The sequence below is a fragment of the Centruroides vittatus genome, unplaced genomic scaffold, assembly GCF_030686945.1.
Source record: "Centruroides vittatus isolate TY-2023 unplaced genomic scaffold, ASM3068694v2 contig_8, whole genome shotgun sequence".
Lineage (NCBI taxonomy): Eukaryota > Metazoa > Arthropoda > Arachnida > Scorpiones > Buthidae > Centruroides > Centruroides vittatus.
Genome location: NW_027122517.1, coordinates 1,119,754 through 1,137,556, shown reverse-complemented (window position 1 = coordinate 1,137,556; position 17,803 = coordinate 1,119,754). Strand labels below are relative to the sequence as shown.

The 17,803-nt window shown below is 34.0% G+C and overlaps 1 protein-coding gene across 2 annotated transcripts in view; it reads right to left on the bottom strand.

Moving 5' to 3' along the window:
- Vsp37A (Vacuolar protein sorting 37A) overlaps positions 1 to 17,803 on the bottom strand; it is a 121,323-nt gene that overhangs the window by 85,948 nt on the left and 17,572 nt on the right. For both annotated transcript variants that reach the window (XM_067278446.1, XM_067278448.1), the window contains one exon: positions 601 to 655. In XM_067278446.1, the coding sequence (XP_067134547.1) occupies positions 601 to 655 (55 nt within the window). The remainder of the gene's footprint in view (positions 1 to 600; positions 656 to 17,803) is intronic.

Sequence of the window (17,803 nt, the reverse complement as noted above, 5' to 3'; positions counted from 1 at the left end):
ATATGACACACGACCCCTTTTATCTCCCCATCCTGTCAATCATTAACCACCAAAATTTAATAGCATCGATCCCCCTAATACACAAACCTCCCTGCAAAATTTCAGAAATCTTTGAAAAATAAATAGGAGTTATTAAGCTTCAAAGAGGATGAAAAACTCATGCCCCCCACACACACTAACATAAAAAAAACACCATCCATAAAAAAAAACCCAAATTTTTTTTTCATTTCTTGACGTTTCAAGATCCAGGACAAAAAATGTTGGAGGGTCATTTTCTGACCAATTGCAATACTTTTCCATTGTTATATATAACAGTCAGGAAAGTAAAAAATATCTAAAATCAAAAACCATCTGTTCTTTGAAATTCCTGACTTAATAATTTCAACATTTCTAGGTTTACTTCAATCCCATCCATTGAAGAACATTGTATTTAATTCCTAGAATAATATATCTGAAATTACAGTTTCTCTCTGAGAATGAACTGGAAGACAATCTAAATATATTGATATTACTAAATTAACTTTATAATTGTTTATTTTCAATTTAAACATGACAAAAAATTTATATTTGTTTACACTTAATACATTTTTTTAAACTTACTTGACTATATCCTTCATATATTCTATCAGTAGATTTATCGTGATAATTTTTACTCCTAATTAAAAAAAATTGAAAAAATTAAAATAAATTCCTATTGGTATTAAATTAAATTAATTTAAAAATTTAGGATAATATTGTTAAAATTAAATGTAATAATAAATTATGATTTATATCTTTTATTAATACGGTCAAACCTGTTTTTATGCAGTCTTTTTTATGTGCGATTTTTATTTGTGCGATTTTTTTAATGCGAATTTTTAATTTGTGCAGTTTTTTTTGTGCAATTTTTTATTTGTGCGGTATAGTTGGCGAATAGTCTCGTGCGATTCGTCATGTCTCACGTTGACTTATTATAGCTAAATAAACTTATTATAGCATAAATGAACTTATTGTAGTAATATTATTGCAGGAATATGCGAAAAATGAAATAATTTACTTTTTAAGTCAACAAAACACCACCTGGACAAAAATATGTAAAACAGACGATAGACCAGACGATGCAGTCAAGTGCTGACATCTCTTGTCAATAAATTCTATTTCGTACGGTTTTGAGTTATTTTCTATGTGAGACTTTTTTTATGCGGTCCCTATTGATGGCATAAAAAAGTATTTTTTTAATTGTGTTGCGAAAACTATTTTTTACAGCCAGTGAAGTTCCGTGCGATTTTTTTTATGCGTTTTTTTTAATGCGGTCCCTATCCCCCGCATAAAAACAGGTTTGACTGTATTTACATTTTTATCTTAATTGATGCTTAACACTAATGCAGAAAAGGTCATCTAAGAATTAACTATGCCTTATTTTCCTTACAAATAAGCCTAAAAGCAACGAACAAAGCTGGAAATATGATTACATTAAAATCTCAAAAACCTTATCCTTGCATTTCCAGCAAACAAATTTATTAACAACACAAATGTTTTTGGCATATTTCATAAGCCTACGTCAGGTTTCTAATCTAGCTTCAATTTGATAATGTTTGAAATTAGAATGTTACTCGATAAGTAACATTATTTAATTGAGGCAGAGCATTAGTGAACCCTCTTAGAAGTGGCTTACAGAATTGCATTTGTTCTTGAAATCTGTTTGATCAATTTTGATAAAACTTTGCCATTTTCCATTAATTACTATGAAAACTCCAAAAATGAAATAAAAAATGGGGGTTTATGACTTCATTTTCAAGATACAAGGTCCTAACAAGAGCACTTACAACAAAGAGATGTCGTATAATTTCCCAAGGTTGCTAGTCTATTATTCACATAGAATATATCTATGTGACTAATAGAATTGAGTTTGTTCTCAAAATTTGATAGGCCAGTTTTGATAAAGCTTTGCCATTTTATATTGATTGCAATGAAAAATTCAGAAATGTAATAAATATAAATGTAAATAAAAACCACAACTGTAAACTAGAATGATATATATAGACTCTCATCTAAACATCAAATTTCCAGCAAAACACCCAAATTCAACATTCGAATGTTTTCAACCACTCCTTAATCAGCCTTTATCGGGAAAAGTCAAACAATAACAACTGTTCTACAAGGCGTGTTTTTAAAGTAAGTATCGTTTTAATATAACGCTGCTGGAGCGCTGCAGTCGGCACTTAGTGCATGCGTGCTAGGTACCTACATCTGTTGAGAGGCCACAAACGCCATTACGGAGCCAGTCGACTGTGTTTACTGTTGTTTGTGTGTTACTGAAATGCCACCGCTCATCGAGAATCCCGCCGACTGCGAAGTGCATGTCGTTATTCGTTTTCTCAGTGCTAAAGGCTCAAAAGTGGCTGAAATTCATCGCCAAATCGGTGAAGTTTATGGTGAAAGCGTTATGAGTGATGGAATGGTACGAAAATGGGTTAGGGCCTTTAGTAATGGCCGCACAAACATTCACGATGAGGAACGAACTGGGTGACCTTCAGTCATTATCGACGATTTGATTGAAAAAGTGGACTGTAGAGTGAAAGAGAACAGACGATTCACGATTTCATCTTTATCTAAAGAGTTTCCTGCAGTTTCAAGAAGTGTTCTCTATGAAATTGTGATTGGACGATTAAATTATCGGAAGTTGTGTTCCCGTTGGGTGCCGAAAATGTTGACGGAGGAGCACAAAACCAAACGTTTGGCCAGTGCATTGACTTTTCTTGAGCGCTACAGTGACGAGGGAGATGATTGTTTAAGTGTATTGTTACAGGCGATGAAACGTGGGTAGCCTACGTTACACCGGAATCGAAGCAACAATCCATGGAATGGCAACATTCATCATCTCCAAGAAAAGTCAAGTTCAAGCAAACAATTTCTGCTCAGAAAATCATGTGCACAGTGTTTTGGGACAGATACAGAGTGTTGCTTGTTGATTTTTTGCCTCATGGTGAAATGATCAATTCAGCTGCATACTGTGAAACTTTAAAAAAACTGCACCGTGCAGTACAAAACAAAAGGTGGAGCTTACTGAGCAAGGGTGTCGTTTTGCTCCACGATAATGCTCGTCCGCATACGGCAAATCAAACTCAAGACCTAATCACTTGGCTGGGAACAATTAGACCACCCTCCATACAGTCCTGACCTAGCACCGAGTGACTATCATTTGTTTCTGCATTTGAAGAAGCATCTGGCAGGGCAGCGCCATAACAATCACGACGAAGTCAAAACGACCGTTCTGCAGTGGTTGTCTCATCGAGGCGGCAACATTCTTTGAGGATGGAATACAAAAGCTGGTCCCACGATACGATAAGTGTCTCAATATTAATGGGAATTATGTAGAAAAGTAGTGTAAAATATGGGCTTTCACATAAATAAAAATTTTGTTAAAAATGTTTGCTTGTTTTTTTTTATATTTCAAAACGGTACTTACCTTAAAAACACGCCTCATATTTATAAAATGTAGCCACGTTGTACATGTAATTTTTAAAAAATTTTTTAAAATCAGTTCAAACAATGGCTGTGACGTATAATAAGCAACATATATTCCTTTAATAGTCTAAATAATACTTCCATGCATTTGGTATGGGAATGTAATCTGTGTTGATGCATGCTCCTCTTATGTCTGCCCTGTAGATTTCTGTGGCCTCTAATGTTCTTATGTGTTGTCTGTCAACTACCTCAGGTATTAGGGTAGTCTCGTCCCATAAGGGGGAAATTCTCGGCTCAGTGGCATACCAGGCCAGGGCTGTATTGATGTTTCCTTTTGCCACGTCATACTTGTGATCTCATAACTAGGCTTGTAATGATCTACATGTAGAACCAATGTACGTTAGTGTCTTGTTGAACCTGTCATCCTGTATGTGGTAAACTACAGGTGCTCTTGCGTCCTCAGGGTCATCCTTTGCATTAGACAAAAGGCAGAACATAGTGGGTTTCATTTTGTATGCTATGAATATGTTTAAATCCTTGGCAATCCTCCTGTTCATAACTTAGGACTACCCGTTTCTCTTCTGTGTTGTTAATATTAGTATTGGTGTTGATTGACCTGGCCTGATATGAGGATGTTATATTGTTGATAAATGAGTGGCTGTACACATGCTTGGACACAATATGTTTCAGTTGTTCTAGCTCAGGGGTGGTGAACCTATAGCACGCGTGCCCAAAGTGGCACATAAGAGAAATCATCTGGCAAGTAATGTATCATATGATTTCTGTCCTTTTCAATCATCCTTTCTGTTTATCACCTGATCATCCTTTTTTCAATCAGATTTTTTACATTTATTCAAATTAAAGCATATTCGTTTAATTTTTTTAAATATCATTATTCAAAGTCTAAGACTTTGGCACACATTAACATATTTAAAGCTAAGTATGCTTACAATATGGCACGCGGACTCAAAAAGGTTTGCCATCCCTGTTCTAGCTCATTGTTAGTATCTGAGAGCTGCTTACAATGTGAGTGAGCTCTAGCCACAAGTACGCAGAATGCAGACGCCTTATATGACCAAGGGTCAGCAGAGTTGGTCGGTATGAATAGGGGGATGTATATGGGTTTGCGGTACACTGGTGTTGAACTTATTATCCAGTACATAAATCTTAATGTCTATGAAATTAATGTCGAAATTTCATTGATGTACAAAATTTTAGCATTAATCCGTAGTTGTTATTATTGAACACTTTTAACAAATCCCCAACATCCAGTCTATTTTGCCATATAATTAAAATGTCATCAACATATCAGGTATAAATGAGGATATTATGTTTGAAGTTTACTAAGGACTGTTCCTCCAATTGTCATACAACCAGTTCACAAAGATCATCCAAAATGGGGCCACCCATAGGTACCCCTCTTTTTTGTATGTAGGTGCACTCATCAAAGTAAAAACATGAAGAATTGCACAAAAGGTGTGCTAGTTCTAATATCTGAGAGTAGAAAGATTGAGCATCAGGGGTAGTGCTTAGAAAGAAATCTCTTAAAGCACAAAAACATGGTTCTAAACAAATAGATGGAAACATGGATACAAAATCAAACACAGTGAGATATTCATTTCCACTTAAATTAATATCAGCAAGTTTGGATAGAAGTGTGCCTGAATCGAAGATCATATATGAATATGATTAAAGATGGCGCTTCAACATGATGGATCCGATCTTCAGCAAAATGTTGGGGATCTGGCTTTATTGATCATAAGGCACAAGTGTTGACCTAGTTTGTGCATTTTTGCAAAGGCGAACAGGCTAGGGGTGTCAGGAGAGCTGACTATTGTGTGCTGTAGGCCTAATGCCGTTGCTAGGCTAGTGTGTGTGAACCTACAGACACGACTTTGTAGTTTCGTTATATATGAGGCAGCAAGTTGACATTTTGTATCTACTATGTACTGCTGTAACAGATGGACGTAGGTGGTCCTTTTCATGATCACGACCACCTTGCTTTTATCTGCCTTGACCAATCCTGTCCTGGGATCTGAGCCAATTTTTACTTTGTTTGATGTCTTCCCAGAATTGATTAACTTTTGGCTCTTGTTTGTGTTCTTCAATAGAGAATAGTGACTTCCATGACTTTTTCTGATGAAGGTTGATTAAGAAGTGGCCAAAAATATTCGAATGTTGAATTTGGGTGTTTTGATGGAAATTTGACATTTAGGTGAGAGTCTATATGTAAATGTAAAAACTTAGAGTCCGTGATTTCATTTTTGATATAAAGTGTGCCATTTTCTTTATAGCAAGTGATGTAAACATTATGTAATCTAAAGTTGCTGGTTAATTGGTACAATGACTTGCATTTAATTTGTGTTACAACAAAATACTGACATACTGTCCAAATGAGACTTAAATATCTTTTCAAACTGATTTTTTACTTTAAACATGAAGTTTACATAGTTTGGATGTGTCTGTATTAAAAGCACAATTTTGTAGAAATTGTGACTTGTGAACTTTTTGCAGTGGAATCTTCAATTGTGCTGACCTTTCTACAATTCTGGGTCTCAAGAACATTGCAGTTGACTCCCTGTGCACGCTGAGGCTATTAACTTTTGCAAAAACATAAACCAGGCCAGTAATTATGCCCTGTTGTTGATAAAGCCAGATTCCAATGTTCCAAGGCTGGAATGTGTGAGGAAAGTTCCTCTGATTTGAACTTGCCGATACATATTGTCCCCAAAAGTTCTGGCAAAATCCACATCATGTTAAACCTGCAGAAGGTCAATGACATAACAAGATCTCAGATATTCACCATGGCCAGAATCGATGACATCCTGGTGCAGATTAATGGGAACAAATACTTCCTTGTGTTGGATTTAAAGGCAGGCTACTTTCAAATCCCCCTTGACCCCAGGGTGAGGCATGTCTTTGCATTTACAACACCTTGGGGTAAATACCAACTGTGTAGAATGCCCCGAGGAGGAAAGAACAGCAGTAGATTTTTCCAATATGTGATGACCAGGATTCTGGCTAGGTTTGTGGGGAACAGCTGTTTTGTCTTCCAGGACAATATCGTCTTATTTTCGCAGAACTTGGAGGATCACCTTGAATTAATGGACCGTGTAATTAGCACCTTAACAAATGAGGGCCTAAAGCTGAACTGGGATAAATGCCAATTACTTGCACGCAAGGTTAAATACTTAGGACATATTATTTATAGTGAAGGGGCGAGGCCCGACCCCAGTAATGTCGAGTCTATTGAGCGTGTGAATGTGCCAAAAAATATGAAGGGTGTTCACAGCTTTCTTGGCATGTTTGGTTTTTTTCGGAACTTTATTCCATCCTTTTCTGACATTGCAGCCCCCTCATCGAGCTCATTAAAAAGGGAAGGAAGTTCTTGTGGAATACGAAATGTCAACTGAGTTTCAAAAAATTAAAGGAGGCAATAATCAATCCTCCAATTCTCGTGCATCCTGACTTTGATAAACAATTTTTTCTACATACCAACGCCTCCAAAGCTGCGGTGGCTGCCGTGCTTGAGCAGTGTAAGGAAGGGGGTTTAGCTCCAATAGTTTATTTTAGTAAGCATTTCCAAGAGTCAGAAAGAAACTATTCAACCATCAAAAAGGAGTGTCTAGCCATCATCTTGGCCCTGAGACATTTCAAATTCTTGATATTGGGTCAGAGGACAACAATTCTTTCTGACCACAATCCTCTGGTGTTTCTGAGTAATATACAGAATGGTAGTAAATGCTTGACCAATTTGGTCATGGAGTTAATGGATTACCATATTGAGATCAAACATGTTAAAGGCATAGATAACAAGGTGGCAGACTTCCTGTCTAGGAACATTAACAGGGTGAATCAGTTCAATGTGGACTCCACAAGAACTGTGGTTGTAAGCCAGGATGAGATTTGCAGGATTTGAGGATGAGATTCCCAGGATTGCGACCACACCTTTGGCCCCATAACGCAACCCTGACTAAGAGAGACATAATGCGAGACCCTGATAATGATGTCCCAAAGCATCACCTGCCCCAGTATGTCATGATAGACGACTGTTTATATAAGAAGAGGTTCCTGAGGTCTCATAACCAATATGTCAATCAACTGTGTGTAGGAAAGGGTCTCGCTGAAGCTGTGGTCAGGGCGGTGCACGAGAATAACCTATCTGGACATGGGGGGGTGAAGAAAACTATCAAGAATATTGAGAAACATTATTATATCCAGAACCTGAGAACTAAGTTGGAGGAGGTAGTCAAGGTGTGCAGTAAGTGCCAAAGGCATAACATCCATAAAGGCAAATCCCCCTTCCAGGAAAATGAGAAAGCTGAGTCACCCTTCCAAAAGGTGGCCATAGATATAATAGGGCTCATCCATATGAGAAGGAACGAGAACCGGTACATCCTGGTAATAATCGACATTTTTACCTGTTTTGTTGAGGCTCACCCCCTGAAGGATCAAACGGCTTGGTCTATTAGCAATACAATCTTTAATGAGGTGATTTCCAGATATGGTGCACCTGAGGTTATTATATCCAACAGGGGCACCAATTTTTTGTACTCGCTATTCTCAGACTGTTGCAAGTGATTGGGGATTCACCAGAACATCACCACTGCTTATCGGCCATGTTCTAATGGAATGTGTGAACGTGTCAATAGATCCTTAATCGAGATGATAGCTAAGTCATCGACCGATGGGGGAGTGGAGTGAGATGAGATGGTTCCCTTGGCTTGCTTCACCTATAATAATTCTCATCACTCCACTATAAGTGAATCGCCAGCTTTCCTTCTATTTGGCCTCAACCCCCGCATCCCAAACATTGATCAAGTTTCTGATAGTATGACGACCGACAAATGGAGAGCATACATGATAACCAAGATTTGTTTGTTAAGGGAGGATGCTAATATGTGGGGGCATTTAATCGTAAAGGGAAGGAATACCGAAACAAAGTAGGACCCTGACAAAATTTTTAGAAGGGCAAAGAGTCTGGGTTAGGGAGATGGGTGTTAAGAAGGGAAAGTTCTTGAGTAATTATAAAGGCCCGTTTCATGTCACAAAGGTACTAAGCTCAATGACTTACTGGGTGGAAGGCTACGACTTGAAAGATATAGAAACTGTCCACGTCGATCGTATGAAGCCTTGTTACAATCGGCAGATTGTTAGTAAGGGAGAGGCTAGGAGAAAGAAAGGACTCAAGAAGGTAGAATCAGAGAATGAGAAGAAAGTGCTTGATGATAGGTTAGTACCGAGACGCAGGGAGATATCTTTTGTACATAACTTTGCGTTAGTTTTATTATGTTCATTATTGTATCAGGTTTTCCTTTTTTTTTTGTTTCGTTTCGTCTTTCGTGGTTGACACCTTCTCGCTACGAACCACCTTTTTAGAGGTGTGTGTAAAAAGACCTTTAGATTGGTTGTCAAAAGGTCACATGGGGACAGCAAGAAAGAGGATAAATATAAGGTCCAGGTGTGGAGGGACACCTTGTTTTTTTTCTAGCCTTCGTTCGTCTTGTCAAGATTGACGCTATCGAGGGATATCAAGAAAGTACGAGGGTAGGAAGTAAAAAACCGTTGGGAACATTGGAGAAGGGAAGAGGACTAGAATCCAATTTCATCTGTGGCATTTGAAAAAACAACAAAGTGAAGAGAATCAATAAGTAAGTTAGAGCATCTGTGGTATCATCCCAAACAACTATTTTGTCTCCATGTGTGATAATTGTCGGTCAGACATCCTCATTTAAGTACGAAATTACTGAGAGTAGATTGTTCTCATTGTAACTTCCATGTTAATGTAAGTCTTGTGTGAACCTTGTTTCGCGTTAACTTAGGAAGAAGGAGAGTGAAGGTACATGTGATATTTGTACTCGGAACACATGAGAGTAACAGAACTTTTCAGAGGAGTTCATATGAACCCTCAGTTTGCTGAGCACGTGTTAGTTATAAATAAATATATATCTGTAAGCTGACTGTTTGTTAATTGTAGACTAGTAGACCTCGATCTAGTTCAGGGTCTCTCTCAATATAACATCATCATCATTTGTTATTGCATATTGGTTCAATTATAGAACGATTGTGAACATTCCAGTAAATTGATAACCTAATGATAACCTATGTTATATAATATTCTTTTGATAAAGCAATCAACTCATAAAAGATGTAGTCTTTGATTTTTATTTTTGATATTGGTAGAGACTTAATTAATTGTACGTTCCAAGTTGGGATAAAAGAATTTCTTTCATTGATTGTTTGTTTTATTTTGCTTGTACATAATCGATCTTGACTTGTTTTGAATAGTTGAAATATATAGTTATCATTTTTAATTAATTATACATAATTTAATTATACCAAGGTATCTTTTAGGCCTTGGTATAATTAAATTAAGTTAAATAATCTACTAATGCAAAGTAGATAGATAATATCTCTGATGTGATAAGCTCTTATCATCCTCTCACAGTAGATATTTTAACTTAATATATTTACTACTAACTTCTTGTTTATAATCATTGTTGTTTATTTATATATCTATTACTGTTCAACCGAATAAATGATGTTGTGGATTTTTGTTTATATAAGTGTTACTTTGGATCATTGTATTTTGCTTTCCCATTACGTCCAAGCCTGGTACTTGATTAGAACCCTAATTTTGTGTAACCCCACTTTTTGTGTTGCACAGTACATTACAGAACAATCTAGTAACACAAAGGGTACATCACCTACATGTCAATATAACAGCTATCAAATGACAGGATAATAAATTACTCTAAACCCACTTACCAGCCTTTCTTTATACCATCCAACTTGTTTGATCCTATACACTATAAAACTTGCAGCCTTTAGGACCCCTAGTAAAGAATGCTTACACATATTGATCTGATGGATCTGACACTACATGCAAATTGTAATGAATTAAAGACTATCACATGAATACAGCTCTTCTCTTATTATCACACCTGCTCAAATTTATAGGCGGACAATAGCCAATAGGACACCAACAAATAGGAAGAATTCAAACTGCACCATCCTTAATTATGATCATAGACTCCACCAGCTCTATACCAAAATAGAGAAAGATTTGAACCAGGATTTCTCAAACAGGATTCCGGGATCCTGGGATCCTGGTCATTTTTTTAACCCAAGAAATATTCCGGGAAATTTTTCTTTACCGGGAAATCCCGCAAATTTTTTAAAAATTCACTTTTTTCTTATTTTATGCTAAGGTTGAGGAAATTTTGCAAATAGAAAGTATTATTAACTCATAAACTGTCAGAATACATTTGTATTTATTAATTTTAAACCTACTTATTAGTTTTTTTAAACTTTTGTTCGTTATGGCAGGTCACAAATGGTCAATAATCAATACGTAGCTTATTTGTGGCAGAACTCTCAAAATTCTTTACCAGTAATATCTGGAATAAGTGTGCTTATGCTGTCTTAATTTTTAACCATGCTTAGTAGCTTCAATAACTGCGTAACGCCAAGTTGTGCAAATTGGGCAAGAATACAAACGAGTACGAAGTCTGCAAGTATGAAGTTTTTCTTCATAACCTGATTATTAAAGACAAATGAACTGCCGAATTATTGGGCTATGATCTTTCTATTAATGCAGCCGAGGTAGACAAATCAAGAATACTAGAGAACAAAAGAAGTATTACAATCTCGAAAACGAACTAGAAATCTTTCAGGATACAGATGAAAACACATAATATTTGTCTTCTCTTAAATGCATTAAACACGATTCCAATCACATCAATTGAATCGGTAAAGGCATTCTCGGTATCAAGACTTTTCATTACTAAAATAAGAATCAGATTGAGTGATCGGAGTATTGACCATCTTTGCTTTTTAAAATCTTATGAAAATTTACAATATTTTGTATTATATGTTATTTAAAAAATCAAAAATTACCTTCTAAGTTAGAAGTTTGATCTAAGTTCATTTTTTTTAATTTTGAACTCAATTCAAAAGCATTTTTGTCGTTGCTGTATGCAGTTTCCAGCAAACTTTAATACATTTTTTCTATTTGTGAAAATTTCTATGTAATTCAAAGGTAATTTTTAATACATATCTTATACAGCATTATTAATGTGATTTTGGAGAATGCAGAACGTATTAAATTACTTTAAAAAACGAAAAATAATTAAATCATTTGATTTCATGACATTTTGTATATCTTAAAAATAATCAATTTTGTCCCTGGATCCTGGGAAACAGTTCACTTTTATCCTGGGATTCCGGGACAAGCAAAAGACCGGGAAATGAGAAACCCTAATTTGAACCTAGTTCTCATGTATAAAAGATGCCCCCACAAGTATTCTGATTGTTAACTAATGGTAAAGTTGCTGCAGAAGATGCACAAGCTCCAGGTGTGTATAAAATCCCTTTATATGATTGCAGGTTTGATAGGCATCTCATCTATATAAAATCAAATAAACAAACCTTTTGTATTTTTCCAGCAGTAACTTTTAATCACAGAACAAATGTTTTTGACCTAATTTACAGGTCTGCTTCAGATTAGGAGCCATTCCAAAAATGAAAAACTATATTCAGTTCTAAAGTGAAACAATTCAAATACTCTGTGTTGCTATTTAAAATTGAAAAAATGAGTGAATAACGGTCATAAAGAGCTTTACCTCTGTCTTTCTAAAAATACTGTTTTTTAGCTTTTCTATGCTACATTCTGTAGAATATACAGTATTTGGTTGGAAGTAAATATGATGCTATTTAAATGTTATCATTACTTTGTCATTTACTCCTACTAGAAGTTGCCAAATCTTTTTATATGGCTGCCTTCTTTGGTATGTAGATGGTCTGTTTTAATTTACTGTAATTGCTGCTTGTCGTAAATTTCTTTTGGAAAAAATGGATAATAAAGGAAAAATAACAAGAGAGTAAAAAAAAAATGGAAAGATAATATACAAGAGTCAAAGAAACAGTAATGATACCTATGTAAGAAAGAATGGAGTTACGGTTCCTGAGAAAACAAGTCATTTATTACAGACAGTTGTCCAAACAATTTTATAGATGCATGCTTTGAATGTTTGTTTTTGAAGTACACCTGCATACTAATTAACCACAAGGAAATGGATAATTTATATCTTATTTCTAATAAATGATAAGATATCATAAACCATCCATTTCACGTGGTTAAGATTTATATAATTTATTCGAATTTACATACATCTTTATTATTAATTAATTGAGCAATTGAAAAAATTGAAGATCTATGAATTCCCACTGTCATCTATCTGTCCTTCCTTAATTTCAAGAACAATGAACAATGTTAGACAGATGAAAGTCGAGACCAGGTATGGAAAGATTCAGAATAGGTAGCCCAATTAACTATATATGAATTTCCAGTCTAAACCAGAAATCGTAATTTTGATTCAAAATTTTTTCCAGAATACAGTTACATATTGTAGATAAGGGGTGGCCAACTTTTGTGCACATAAGATCTACTTTTTATCTTAAAAATGTGTCGCAATTGACCTGTTGTCATAGGCATAGTCTAAGTGGGGAGGGGGAGGTGTGAAATACATACTATGTTTATACACTGTGTTTCAGTACGAGGTGCACTCCTGCGAGCTACAGGTAGATAAGCAAAATATATGTTCAAAACTATTTTTTTTATTTTTTAAATCACTTATTAAGTTTACGAGATATAGGCTCATGAGTAATTATTAAAAATATTTATTAATTCAAATTAGCTACAAATAAAGACAGATTGAAAATTTATTTTATTTCCTTAATGTTAATGGGAGGACTGAGTTTGCATGTCTCTAACCAAGGAATCATTATTAGGTATATATCTTGACAAAGTTAATAATAATGAGTCTTTAGTATGGGAAACAGGACAGTACATCATTTAGTCTTCGTTAATTTTAAGTATGAAAATGCCGATTCACACAAGTATGTAGATCCGAAACAAGAATAAATATATTCACTACATTTGGTGATACTGGGATATTTTTCTCGGTTGACGTATTTCCAAAAATCATCTTCAAATTTTTTGGCTTATAAAATTAAATCAGTTTGTAAAATTATAATTTCATTTTCTAATGCCTTTTGCTCTATATGAAATGTCTGAAATTTTTTGGCTAATGCATTTCACACTTAAATCTTTTTTAAAAGGAAAAGATATAAATTCCACAATTTCTTTAATTTTTTCAAAATCTTGGAATCTTACCTCAAAATCTTCAATTACTTTTTGGATTTCCGTGAAGTATTTTTTGATCTTATAATTAATATTTTTATGTTTTTGTAGTTATCTGCCATATTTGGAAAATGATTCAGATTATTTTGTTGCAGATCTTCTATTAGCAAAATAAATTTTGTTTTACATGCATCTATGCAACTGATCATATCGATTACTGTTTTTATTATTACTTTGTAATTCTAAATTTAAATGACTTAATATTGAAGTAAAATTGGTAAGAAATGCAGTCACTAGGCCAAGTTTCATCATTTAAATTTTCACATTTTCTATCTTGCTCATAGAGAAAATCTATTATTTCAGACAATAAATCACGAAATCATTGCAGAAATTTACCCTTGCTTAGCCATCTTACATCGGTATGTAGTAATAATTCAGGATGGCCTTCGTCGAGCTTCAGTTAGAAGAGATGCCGTTTGAGGAAACTCCCTCGAATTGAATTAACAATTTTAAATGCTATGTCCATTACCTGTTTTGTATTTAGTCTCTTGCTGGCTAACACTTGCTGGTGAATCATGCAGTGGTAGCTCAAAAAGGCTGGGAATTCATCTTCATTTTGACATGGAGTTATAAATCCATTTATGCGACCTATCATTGCAACTGTGCCATCCATTGTTATTAAAACTAATTTAAAAATCATTTCACAAGTTTTTTCAAACCATTTAGCAAGTTTCTTAAGGCTTTGAATGTACAAGGCTTGTATCTACACCTCTAGTCCTTTCTTCCAAAGAAATCATACCCAACAATTCTTCTTTACAAAATCCTTAAAAACCATACGAATAAAAACAAGTAATTGTGCTGTATCACTTATATCTGTCGATTCATCACACTGAATAGAAAAACAAGAACATCTATTAATATTGTTATATAACTGTTCTTTCACATTTCCAACCATCTTCTCAATTTGTCGCATCACAGTGTTTCAAGACAGTTGTAGATCTTGAATTGCAGCAATAATTTCACTCTTGTTCTTAAATTCGTTAAAGAATGAATCTGACACTTCCAAAAAGTTTCCTTTACAAATTCACTGTAGAAAAATTGTTTACATTTTTTTTCTAGGAGATAACTTATTTGAAAGATGCATTAGTTACTGCTTGTGACTTCAACATTGGCTTTTTAAAAACATTTTGTTGATTTATTAACTGAGTTTTAAGATCCCAAACTTTATATTTTCTCAATTTGGATGTTGGTGGATAATCTGTTTGATACTTGTTATGTTAAGGTAAAAAATGTCTCTCCAGATTACTTTTTTAGCAATGGCTATCGAGGTAAGACATATTAAACAGCGGCATTTATCATTCACCATTGTAAAAAAGTAATAGAGTTCCCATTCTTCATTAAAATGATAAGTTTTCGAGTTTTTTGGTTTACTACTCATGTTCATGGGTATACTAAAATGCAAAAGAAATATGACAATTTAAAGAATAAATATTCAATTAAATATTTTCCTAGAAAATTAAAAAAATTCACGAACCACGGTAATTAACTCCGTTAACCCTTTTCCCTTAAAATCTTGTTTACTCTTATTTTGTATTCCCTCCTAAGGCAATATAGGTCAGTCAGGCGATATTACTTTAAAAATTCACCAAAAATCAAATTATCATTATATCTATATGAAAAAAATCAGGTATACTTATTAATATCTTTAGTTTTAAATACAATATTTTTCAAAACATTTTATTAGAAAAATTTATAAGAAAAAAATATATATACATCAGAACTGACATATAAACTTGATAATTTGTAACTTTTTGTGAAAATTAACATTGTCTAGTTAACTAGTTGTTTGCTGGCACTGAGCCAGAAAGACATAGAATATTGTTTTGTACAGTACAATTCAATATAACACTTATGCATGTATGTTTATTCATTGTGAAATTAATGCACATTATATCAAACATTTGTTTGAAATCAAAATTTTATAGCAGTTGATAGCAGATATCAATTAATATAATGAACTAATATACTTTATTCACTTCATATCGAACGAGATTATATACTTTTACAATAAACATATGATTACCAGTAGCAATACATGCAACAGTTACTGATATTTTTGATTAAAATAAAAAATATATAAAATATCAGAACTAAAGGTCTCAACTTAAATATTTATAATTAATGATCGCAGTTTAGAGGTCTATTGTCAAGAACACTCACTTATCAAGTAAATAGCAAGGTTGAGGCCAAAGTTTTAAACTCAAAAACATGTACATTGGACATTCGGTGCCACTTTCCTGTAAGCCTAGAAGTTTGACAATAGTGTTTAGAATGTCGAGCATGATTCCACTGACTTTCCGAACACCATTATCAAACTTCTAGACTTACAGGAAAGCGGCGCTAAACGCCCAACGTACACGTTTTTGTGTTTAAAACTTTGGCCTGAACCTCACTGATAGATAGGTAAGAAAAGACACAATTTAATTTAAAACATAAAGAAAATGTACTTACATTTTGAACAGAAAAAAAAATTAAAACTCAACGTTGTCACCATGGATAAATAATATTGATTAATAATAATAATAATATTAATACTAAAGAAAACATACTAAAGTACCAAATATTCAAGCTAAATGGCTGTTTTCTATGAGTTGAGTCACAATTGTATGCATACTGTTGCATTTGTGCATTACGTTCACATGTTGCGTTCGGTTACAAGTGTAACACATTAAGTCAAGACATCGCAAGTGATCAACCAAAATTGGCTTTGCAATCAACCGGTCAATTGCAAGCAACTTGTTGGCCACCCCTGCTGTAAATGACCAGCATGACTCTGTTGTCATCAGAAAAAGTATGAAGTATAGGGACAAGACACTACTAATTTGAGTCTGAGAGCATATATTTTAAATTAAATAAATTAAAAATATGATTAAAATTGCAGCCTGGCATAGTGACAATGTCACAATTTTTGCTTGTTTAATTTATATAATTATCCAATGTAATTTTTAATTTCATTTAAATGTATAAATATTGAATTGCAATGTATAAATTTTAAATAATGTCAAATAAATATTCGAACTGTTCCACTTTAGAACTCAACACAACTCTTTCATCTTTGGAATGTCTTCTAACCTGAACAAGGCCTGTAAATTGAGACAAAAATATTCATTCTGTGATTAAATGTTATTGTTGAAAAATTACAAAAGGTGTGTTTGTGTGATTTTATCCAAAAAGTTCCAGCTTTTAAAAGATATTTGATCATAAGTATTTGTAGAATCTCCAAAAACAGATGTGGCACTGTGCTAGCCAATTTGCCTCAGTGCCCGGGGTCTCTCCATGTTGGGATGCTAAACTCATATGAAAGATCCTTGATCAGAATACACTTTGAACAGCTGAGGCAATGGAGATTTATAGAGCTACTCTATTGGGAATGTGCATTAACTACTATACAGCCTTATATTACAGCAGGCATGTTGGTATATTCTTTATTCACTTAATTCTTAAGAATAATATCAGGTCAGTCCATAAGTTCGTGCGTATTTTTATCTACAAAAAAAGCAGCAAAAGATTTTAATTAAATTTTATTTCAATCTATAATGTATTCACCATTATTTTGTACAATTTTTTGCCATCTCGATGGTAGCTTTTTAATCCCGTCTTCATAAAATGATTTCGGTTTTGAATCAAAATATTCAGAAATAGCCTTTTTTACAGTGCAGACTAGTGCAGAGAGAGCATCGTCGTCGAAGTCGACGGATCTTCCCGTACGAGCCTTATCCTCCACACTAAAATCGTTGTTTCTAAATCTTTCAAACCACTTCTGCGCAGTCCTTGAACTAATTACGATTTGATTATGTACAGTATTTATTTTTTTGGCTGCATTTGTAGCATTCTCACCAAATAAAAAGTATAAAACGTGTCTTTTATATTCGTCGGTTACTTCCATTTTAACAAAAATAAACAACTGAAATGTTCACAATTCTGAACAGTATTATACGAATGAGATCCAATTTAACACTTCAGTGTAAAAATTATCACATTAGACTGACATTTTTAACAGCAAAACAAAATTTTTCTCAAGGTCATAAAAATGCGCAAGGACTTATGGACTGACCTGATAATTACGTTATTTTAAAGATTTTCTGTTAACATAGCACCAAAGCTTCTTTGTAGTACTTTCTAACAATTCTCCAGTAGCTTATTATCTTGATA